The sequence below is a fragment of the Oncorhynchus clarkii genome, chromosome 14, assembly GCF_045791955.1.
Source record: "Oncorhynchus clarkii lewisi isolate Uvic-CL-2024 chromosome 14, UVic_Ocla_1.0, whole genome shotgun sequence".
Taxonomy (NCBI): Eukaryota; Metazoa; Chordata; class Actinopteri; order Salmoniformes; family Salmonidae; genus Oncorhynchus; species Oncorhynchus clarkii.
Genome location: NC_092160.1, coordinates 33,449,547 through 33,460,029, shown reverse-complemented (window position 1 = coordinate 33,460,029; position 10,483 = coordinate 33,449,547). Strand labels below are relative to the sequence as shown.

The 10,483-nt window shown below is 43.4% G+C and overlaps 1 protein-coding gene across 1 annotated transcript; it reads right to left on the bottom strand.

The window, feature by feature from the left end:
- Positions 1–17: 17 nt before the first annotated feature.
- Positions 18–2,937, bottom strand: LOC139366532 (putative fibroblast growth factor 1). The gene is made up of 3 exons (XM_071104138.1): positions 2,640–2,937; positions 1,671–1,774; positions 18–892 (listed from the first exon to the last, which is right to left on the bottom strand). The coding sequence occupies exons 1-3, from the start codon at positions 2,812–2,814 to the stop codon at positions 692–694; spliced, it is 480 nt and encodes a 159-aa protein (XP_070960239.1). The 5' UTR covers positions 2,815–2,937; the 3' UTR covers positions 18–691.
- Positions 2,938–10,483: the final 7,546 nt, after the last annotated feature.

Below are 10,483 nucleotides of genomic sequence, written 5' to 3'. Positions count from 1 at the left end.
GACGACACCAACTGCTACAGTTCCCATAGGTTTAAAAAATGGTTTTCAATGTACATTATGTGATATTTTCCATCAGCTTTCTATAACAATTGCCTGGTGAGAGACACTACTCATATTTCCATATATAGGCTACATATCATTGGTGTTGTCATGATTCAATATTACATTTAAATATATGCCATTTGGCAGACACATCTAAAAAGAATGACAGTAATGTGTGCATAAATTTTAAAGTCCGGCTGGTCCCAGGAATCGAACCCGCTATCCTGGCGTTGCAAACACCCTGCTCTACCAACTGAGCTACAGTGGGCAACAGTCATCAACAAAGATATACATTCTAGATGTCTAGTTAGCAGCATAAAGTAGATTGCAGTTATAGTGTGGAGTGGAATGCTTAATTTGGTTGAGTTTTAGCATGATTCTACCAGTCAGATGTCCATCACATAGCTTATAATAGTTTATACAGATGACAGCATCTATAACAGGTACGGCGAAAGCATAACTGCTGTTATAACCTGTAACACAAGCTTCAGTACTTAGTTTACATGTAAAATACTGTTTGATTAGCCTGTCTGTTTGCCTGCAATTTCCCACTGAGCACCTTGGAATGGATGTGTCTGAAATGGCACCCTATTCCCAATATAGTGTACTACATTTGGCCATTTCACATCCACCCCTGGCTTTACACCCTTCACTCCCCTGTGCCCTCCAATCGCCGTGGCAAGAAGAAGATGGCCTTCTGCCCTATGTGGGTTCTGGAGCCCAGTTTGGGTTTCCCGTTCTTCTTCAGTCCCACGTACCAACTCCTGTCTTGGTACTTCTGGGCCTGGTAGGTGTTGTAGTGGTTCACCTCAATCTTCTCCAGGAAATAACACTGATCAGTTACTATGGACTATATGGGAGAGACAGAAAGCCAGTCATCACAAACATATGCTGATTGTTGATTAGATTACCTGTGGGTGGTCAAAGGCTATAGGTAATCCAAAAACAGATTGGTAAGGTTCTGGGGGTCGGCTCCCGAGTGGTGCAGTGGTCTAAGGCACTGCATCTCAGTGCAAGAGGTGTCACTACAGTCCCTGGTTTGAATCCAGGCTATATCACATCTGTCTGTGATTGGGCGGCGCACAACTGGCCCAGCATCATCCGGGTTTGGCCAGGGTAGGCCGTCATTGTAAATAAGAATTTGTTCGAAACCGACTAGCCTAGGTAAATAAAGGTTACATTTTAAAAGGCTATAGGTAGTCCTAAACAGTTTGAATGATGTAAAATAATTATTTGAAGGATAATAATTGTGAATGTTTCCTATCACGATCCTAAATGAATGTGTTGACACCAATGTTAAAACAGCACTGTTTCTGTGACTTATGGCTAGGTTAGTTAGGGAGGGTATCCTAAATGAATGTGTTGACACCAATGTTAAAACAGCACTGTTTCTGTGACTTATGGCTAGGTTAGTTAGGGAGGGTATCCTAAATGAATGTGTTGACACCAATGTTAAAACAGCACTGTTTCTGTGACTTATGGCTAGGTTAGTTAGGGAGGGTATCCTAAATGAATGTGTTGACACCAATGTTAAAACAGCACTGTTTCTGTGACTTATGGCTAGGTTAGTTAGGGAGGGTGAAGAGGTCATCATGACAACGGGGTCATACAGACAGTTTAATACTCACTGAACTGTAGAGCTTTCCTTCACTGCTCATGGCCAAGTAGCGTCCTGCCTCTGTCCCCTGGATGACAACCACACCACGGTCCACAGATTTCACCCGCAGGACCGCTAAGGAACGGGTACAAGGCAACGTCAGATTGACAAAGACAGAGCCCCCCACACACAGGAGGACAAACTAACAAAATAAGTTCAAGACAAGCATTCCAACCACGCTTAAAAATAAAATTCCACACGATAACAAATAGACACAAACTAGAAGGACAAACCGAAATTAAGTGACATAGACAAGCATGCTGGAATTTGGTTACTATTTCAAACACGGGTTAGCTACCTTTGTTGTCGTCGAGATTTGGTTATCATGTCATTGTGCAACATTCAGAGACTTTGCTTTGTGAAAAAGGTCATCTCAATAGCCTCAGTATGAATGCTAGATGTTATGCAACTGGGAGCGTGTAATAACTGTAACGTATTACTTATAACATTGTCTGCAAATCTGCAAGAGTATTTCTGAAGTGTTCTCTGTCAGCATATTTTCAGACAGCGCATGCATAAACAGCTGTGTTGTTACAGTCCAAATATATCCCACACATTCCGATCACGATACAGATCGGATTTCAGTCATTCACACCCACACTGTCCTTGATATTGAGCCATACAATTATTATGGAAAATTCTTAGTGTGGGAGACTGATGATTATCTTTACTGTAGTTTAACAGCCTGGAAATGTCCATTATTTTAGGTCGATTGTGAACTTTTGCAAACCATTACAGCATGCATCAACATAAATGTATTACAGTTGAATATAAAGTTAATTATGCAGATAAATACAAAACTTCTTGAATGGATGAACAATTCAATAAACTAAATAATAGCCGAATTAATAACAGATGTTTGTATTATTTACATACAGTAGTATTTTTGTTCATTTGATAAACAAAATCCACTGAAATATTATAGTATTTCTGTTTTTACTGTGAATGTCATTCTCGTCCCTCTTGCCTTCCACGGTCCCATCCGGGAGAATCTGCAGATGATGTCCGCCATTCATGCAGTATAGGCGGGTCAGCTTTTTATTGTCGAGCAGGTTACTCCCGAATCTCTCATTATCCTGCCCCACCGGTAAAAACGTTATTTCTGCATCCGTCATTTTTGGAAAAGCTCTCAATTAAAATAGCGACGGTGGGTCAGACCACCTGACATTAACCACTTGATGCGCTCTGCGGCAAGAACGAAAACAACCCGTTAGTAAAATCGCCGTTTGATGGCAAACAGGAACATGTTTGGACTTTATAGTCACCCGTAGAAACAACAATGATCTGTGGTCACGCGCGTTTTGGTCGCGGGGGAGCTGAGCACTGACCACCAAAGAAGTACATGTAGCCTACATTTTTTCGCACCCAGGATGTGGAGGATTAAAATTAGAAACACACTATTAGGATACAACAGTGACACCTGTTACACATACACCTGCTGGCAGTTCCTGTTATCTTGAACCAGGGCCTGTAAACTATTCATGAAGCATCAGAGTAAGAGTGCTGATCTAGGATCAGGTCCCTCCTGTCCCTATGATGTTATTCATTATGATCTCTCAAGACAAAGGAGATGATTGTGGACTGCAGGAAAAAGAGGACCGAGCACGCCCCCATTCTCATCGACGGGGCTGCAGTGGAGCAGGTTGAGAGCTTCCTTGGTGTCCACATCACCAACAAACGAACATGGTCCAAGCACACCATGACAGTCGTAAAGCGAGCACGACAAAACCTATTCCCCCTCAGGAGACTGAAAAGATTTGTCATTGGTCCTCAGATCCTCAAAAGGTTCTACAGCTGCACCATCGAGTGGTTGCATCACTGCCTGGTATGGTAACTGCTCGGCCTCCGACTGCAAGGCACTACAGAGGGTAGTGTGTACGGCCCAGTACATCACTGGGGCTAAGCTTCCTGCTATCCAGGACCTCTATACCAGGCGGTGTCAGAGGAAGGCCCGAAAAATTGTCAAACTCCAGCCACCCTAGTCATAGACTGTGCTCTCTTCTACCACACGGTAAGCGGTACCGGAGTGACAAGTCTAGGTCCAAGAGGCTTCTAAACAGCTTCTACCCCCAAGCCATAAGATTCCTGAACATCTAATCAAATGGCTACCTAGACTATTTACATTGCCCCCCCTCCCCTCTCCACACCACCGCCACTCTCTGTTGTTATCTATGCGTGGTCACTTTAATTAACTACATGTACATACTACCTCAACTAAGCGGTGCCCCCGCACATTGACTCTGTACCGGCACCCCCCTGTATATATTGTTATATTTTTACTGCTGCTCTTTAATTACTTGTTACTTTTATCTCTTATTTTTTATCCATATTTTTTTAAAACTGCACTGTTGGTTAGGGGTTCCTAAGTAAGCATTTCACTGTAAGGTCTCTACACCTGTTGTATTCGGAGCATGTGACTAATAAAATTTGATTTGAAAAGGCTAAACTGATCTGAGATTACCACTCCTGCTGTTAGAGAATACAGGCCCTCGCCTCTTTATCCAAAGAGATTTGAATCACAATGAGACTAATCTGAGCAAATAAATGAATGTTTCATTCAAACCTATTCTAACAAGAGAAATCATGGCTACTAGGCTACAAGGTAAAATTATCCATCCCAGTTCACAGGAATCCTTGGGGGCCTCATCTTTCACCATACTGTTGTAGCCTACAACAATAATAAATAATACTTAATTGAATGGAACCCTTAAACAAAGTAATACAACAAAGACTACACCCTTACAAAATACATTTAGGACAACATTGGCAAGAAAAAGTCATTTGGGAACCAGTAAGTAGGATACACATTCCTGTTGTGTCGTTGACTATCATTAAATGTGAAGACTGTATATTATCAAATCAATTCTCTATGTGTAATTTAATTACGCGATTAAACTAATCATGCAACTTTAATTAACTAGGAAGTCGGGGCACCACGGGAACATGTTGTTTATAGTGTCAATTTCCTGATATTTTCTTATCTCATCAAAGCAGCCACTTATTAATGAATTTGACCTCATCAGTCTCATTACTGAACGTCGCAAACCCTTGGATATCTGCAGGAACCCTAACATAGAATCATGAATCAGCGATATACAAATTGGCTTAATTATTTATTCACTTACTAACTTAATCAATCACAGAATTAAATAAACACACACACACACACTAGGTCATACGTTGGTTACTACATGATACAAAGAAAAAGTCGCTAGCATACAAAACCGATATGACAGCTTGGTAGACAAAGGAAAGGGGTGGGGCAGTTCAAGAACGGGAAACTCAAGAGTGGATTCACTACATAAATAGAAATTGCTAATATTTTGAACATGAAAACACACTAATTTGAAAATAAATTGCAGTTTTACATATTTACGAGTCTCTGCCTTTGTTGTCCCTCTCTGTGATTGCCAGTCCATCTGCTGGATAGTCAGTCGACAGAGAGCCTCTGGTTTGTCCACTAGAGATCACGGGGGCATGGCCACTGACTAGTTAAAACTTTGTATCTATATATATATATATATATATATATATATATATATATATATATATATTAGATATTTTATACCACATTCAGACGCAAACCCAATAATTGAGAAGTGTACACAACCAAAGACACAGTGATGTGTGTGTCCTCTCCTTCATGAGATGAAATGAAACACACTCGACATGACTGACCTTTAAGTGTCCACGGACCATTCCCACATTCTCAAAAATAGAAATATTGTTTAATTCTTCCATTTTGGGGATTAGGAGTTTTGTTTCCCATAGACTCTCTCCCTCCATACTGAGACTTTCTACCAGGAATTTATGACCTCACTCTCCCACGTCAGGTTTTTCAATGACCATTGTAAAACCTGACGTGGGAGAGTGAGGCTCACAATCTACACCCAAAAAGGCCACATTGTGACATTCCTGAGGTGGGAGCCAATCTCCCCTGACAACCAGGATATGACTTGAGAGTTTGCGTGACATCAGGGTCAGTCAACTGTCCATCCAGAAAACCCTCTACAACAGTCTCACTAGAGACCATCAGGAATCTGGTGTAGGGGCTACAGCATTGTAGCTTGGTCCAAGATCTGGAATCTGGTGTAGGGGCTACAGCCTTGTAGCCTGGTCCAAGATCTGGAATCTGGTGTAGGGGCTACTTTCTTGTAGCTTGGTCCAAGATCTAGAATCTGGTGTAGGGGCTACAGCCTTGTAGCCTGGTCCAAGATCTAGAATCTGGTGTAGGGGCTACAGCCTTGTAGCCTGGTCCAAGATCTGTTTGGTATGCACACAACCATAGTAGTTGGCCAAACAGTACAAACATATCTGGGATCAGCCTATGGGGCCTCAATAAGGAACAACAAGCTATTTTCTCCCAACATTATCACTGGCTTTGGTGCATCAAGTGTGGTCATAGAAATTCTGTGTAGAAATGCTGAGACCAAGAGACTAGCAGTAGCAATATTAGACTGACATGAAAGTGGAGGTTGGTGTAGGAGCTTCTTTCAGTGCCAAGATATTCAAAGTCCATTTCATAAACTAGAATAGGTCTCCTGGCAGCTAGCCAAGGAAATCATTTGATCTAGTCCTTGGGCTCCCGAGTGGTGCAGCGGTCTAAGGCGTCACTACAAATCAAATCAAATCAAATCAAATTTATTTATATAGCCCTTCGTACATCAGCTGATATCTCAAAGTGCTGTACAGAAACCCAGCCTAAAACCCCAAACAGCAAGCAATGCAGGTGTAGAAGCACGGTGGCTAGGAAAAACTCCCTAGAAAGGCCAAAACCTAGGAAGAAACCTAGAGAGGAACCAGGCTATGTGGGGTGGCCAGTCCTCTTCTGGCTGTGCCGGGTGGAGATTATAACAAAACATGGTCAAGATGTTCAAATGTTCATAGATGACCAGCATGGTCGAATAATAATAAGGCAGAATAGTTGAAACTGGAGCAGCAGCACAGTCAGGTGGACTGGGGACAGCAAGGAGTCATCATGTCAGGTATTCCTGGGGCATGGTCCTAGGGCTCAGGTCCTCCGAGAGAGAGAAAGAAAGAGAGAATTAGAGAGAGCATATGTGGGATGGCCAGTCCTCTTCTGGCTGTGCCGGGTGGAGATTATAACAGAACATGGCCAAGATGTTTAAATGTTCATAAATGACCAGCATGGTCGAATAATAATAAGGCAGAACAGTTGAAACTGGAGCAGCAGCACAGCCAGGTGGACTGGGGACAGCAAGGAGTCATCATTTCAGGTAGTCCTGGGGCATGGTCCTAGGGCTCAGGTCCTCCGAGAGAGAGAAAGAGAGAAGGAGAGAATTAGAGAACGCACACTTAGATTCACACAGGACACCGAATAGGACAGGAGAAGTACTCCAGATATAACAAACTGACCCTAGCCCCCCGACACATAAACTACTGCAGCATAAATACTGGAGGCTGAGACAGGAGGGGTCAGGAGACACTGTGGCCCACTCCGAGGACACCCCCGGACAGGGCCAAACAGGAAGGATATAACCCCACCCACTTTGCCAAAGCACAGCCCCCACACCACTAGAGGGATATCTTCAACCACCAACTTACCATCCTGAGACAAGGCTGAGTATAGCCCACAAAGACCTCCGCCACGGCACAACCCAAGGGGGGGGGCGCCAACCCAGACAGGATGACCACATCAGTGACTCAACCCACTCAGGTGACGCACCCCCTCCAGGGACGGCATGAGAGAGCCCCAGTAAAGCCAGTGACTCAGCCCCTGTAATAGGGTTAGAGGCAGAGAATCCCAGTGGAAAGAGGGGAACCGGCCAGGCAGAGACAGCAAGGGCGGTTCGTTGCTCCAGAGCCTTTCCGTTCACCCTCCCACTCCTGGGCCAGACTACACTCAATCATATGACCCACTGAAGAGATGAGTCTTCAGTAGAGACTTAAAGGTTGAGACCGAGTTTGCGTCTCTGACATGGGTAGGCAGACCGTTCCATAAAAATGGAGCTCTATAGGAGAAAGCCCTGCCTCCAGCTGTTTGCTTAAAAATTCTAGGGACAATTAGGAGGCCTGCGTCTTGTGACCGTAGCGTACGTGTAGGTATGTACGGCAGGACCAAATCAGAGAGATAGGTAGGAGCAAGCCCATGTAATGCTTTGTAGGTTAGCAGTAAAACCTTGAAATCAGCCCTTGCTTTGACAGGAAGCCAGTGTAGAGAGGCTAGCACTGGAGTAATATGATAAAAATGTTTGGTTCTAGTCAGGATTCTAGCAGCCGTATTTAGCACTAACTGAAGTTTATTTAGTGCTTTATCCGGGTAGCCGGAAAGTAGAGCATTGCAGTAGTCTAACCTGGAAGTGACAAAAGCATGGATTAATTTTTCTGCATCATTTTTGGACAGAAAGTTTCTGATTTTTGCAATGTTACGTAGATGGAAAAAAGCTGTCCTTGAAATGGTCTTGATATGTTCTTCAAAAGAGAGATCAGGGTCCAGAGTAACGCCAAGGTCCTTCACAGTTTTATTTGAGACGACTGTACAACCATTAAGATTAATTGTCAGATTCAACAGAAGATCTCTTTGTTTCTTGGGACCTAGAACAAGCATCTCTGTTTTGTCCGAGTTTAAAAGTAGAAAGTTTGCAGCCATCCACTTCCTTATGTCTGAAACACATTCTTCTAGCAAGGGCAATTTTGGGGCTTCACCATGTTTAATTGAAATGTACAGCTGTGTGTCATCCGCATAGCAGTGAAAGTTAACATTATGTTTTCGAATAACATCCCCAAGAGGTAAAATATATAGTGAAAACAATAGTGGTCCTAAAACGGAACCTTGAGGAACACCGAAATTTACAGTTGATTTGTCAGAGGACAAACCATTCACAGAGACAAACTGATATCTTTCCGACAGATAAGATCTAAACCAGGCCAGAACTTGTCCGTGTAGACCAATTTGGGTTTCCAATCTCTCCAAAAGAATGTGGTGATCGATGGTATCAAAAGCAGCACTAAGGTCTAGGAGCACGAGGACAGATGCAGAGCCTCGGTCCGATGCCATTAAAATGTCATTTACCACCTTCACAAGTGCCGTCTCAGTGCTATGATGGGGTCTAAAACCAGACTGAAGCATTTCGTATACATTGTTTGTCTTCAGGAAGGCAGTGAGTTGTTGCGCAACAGCCTTTTCTAAAATTTTTGAGAGGAATGGAAGATTCGATATAGGCCGATAGTTTTTTATATTTTCTGGGTCAAGGTTTGGCTTTTTCAAGAGAGGCTTTATTACTGCCACTTTTAGTGAGTTTGGTACACATCCGGTGGATAGAGAGCCGTTTATTATGTTCAACATAGGAGGGCCAAGCACAGGAAGCAGCTCTTTCAGTAGTTTAGTTGGAATAGGGTCCAGTATGCAGCTTGAAGGTTTAGAGGCCATGATTATTTTCATCATTGTGTCAAGAGATATAGTACTAAAACACTTGAGCGTCTCTCTTGATCCTAGGTCCTGGCAGAGTTGTGCAGACTCAGGACAACTGAGCTTTGAAGGAATACGCAGATTTAAGGAGGAGTCCGTAATTTGCTTTCTAATAATCATAATCTTTTCCTCAAAGAAGTTCATGAATTTATCACTGCTAAAGTGAAAGTCATCCTCTCTTGGGGAATGCTGCTTTTTAGTTAGCTTTGCGACAGTATCAAACAGGAATTTCGGATTGTTCTTATTTTCCTCAATTAAGTTAGAAAAATAGGATGATCGAGCAGCAGTAAGGGCTCTTCGGTACTGCACAGTACTGTCTTTCCAAGCTAGTCGGAAGACTTCCAGTTTGGTGTGGCGCCATTTCCGTTCCAATTTTCTGGAAGCTTGCTTCAGAGCTCGGGTATTTTCTGTGTACCAGGGAGCTAGTTTCTTATGAGAAATGTTTTTAGTTTTTAGGGGTGCAACTGCATCTAGGGTATTGCGCAAGGTTAAGTTGAGTTCCTCAGTTAGGTGGTTAACTGATTTTTGCCCTCTGGCGTCCTTGACCCTGGTTCAAATCCAGGCTGTATCACAACCGGCCGTGATTGGCCCAGCGTCGCCCGGGTTTGGCCGGTGTAGGCCGTCATTGTAAATAAGAATTTGCTCTTAACTGACTCGCCGAGTTAAATAAAGGTTAAATAAAGGTTAAAGAATAATAAAAAGGTCATACAAACCAAACCAATAAGCCCCAGAAAGGAAAAGCCACTTTATTGGATGAACCCGTGCTTATCGTCATCATGTGATTATTAAAAGTATATCTGACAACAAGGTGACTTTTTTCATTATTCAGATAAAAAGTGAGTTAACATGATCAATCTAATCTGCATACAATTATTATTAATTTTTTTTGTTTGAATTTTACCCCTTTTTCTCCCCAATTTGGTGGTATCCAATTGTTGTAGTAGCTACTATCTTGTCTCATCGCTACAACTCCCGTACGGGCTCGGGAGAGACGAAGGTTGAAAGTCATGCGTCCTCCGATACACAACACAACCAAGCCGCACTGCTTCTTAACACAGCGCACATCCAACCCGGAAGCCAGCCGCACCAATGCGCCGGAGGAAACACCGTGCACCTGGCCACCTTGGTTAGCGTACACTGCGCCCAGCCCGCCACAGGAGTCGCTGGTGCGCGATGAGACAAGGACACCCCTACCGATCAAGCCCTCCCTAACCCGGACGACGCTAGGCCAATTGTGCGTCGCCCCACGGTCCTCCCGGTCGCGGCCGGTTACGACAGAGCCTGGGCGCGAACCCAGGGACTCTGATGTGCATACAATTTCTTGTTTTGAAAAAAGGTACCACACACAACGAAGA

Bases quoted from the DNA above. Each gene is read 5' to 3' on its own strand.
- LOC139366532 (XM_071104138.1), bottom strand. From the start codon at position 2,814: ATGACGGATGCAGAAATAACGTTTTTACCGGTGGGGCAGGATAATGAG. The intron at 1,775-2,639 runs GTAAAAACAGAA...CCCGTTCCTTAG, and splicing joins GGACGAGAATGACATTCACA to CGGTCCTGCGGGTGAAATCT. The intron at 893-1,670 runs GTGAGTATTAAA...TCTCCCATATAG, and splicing joins AAGGAAAGCTCTACAGTTCA to TCCATAGTAACTGATCAGTG.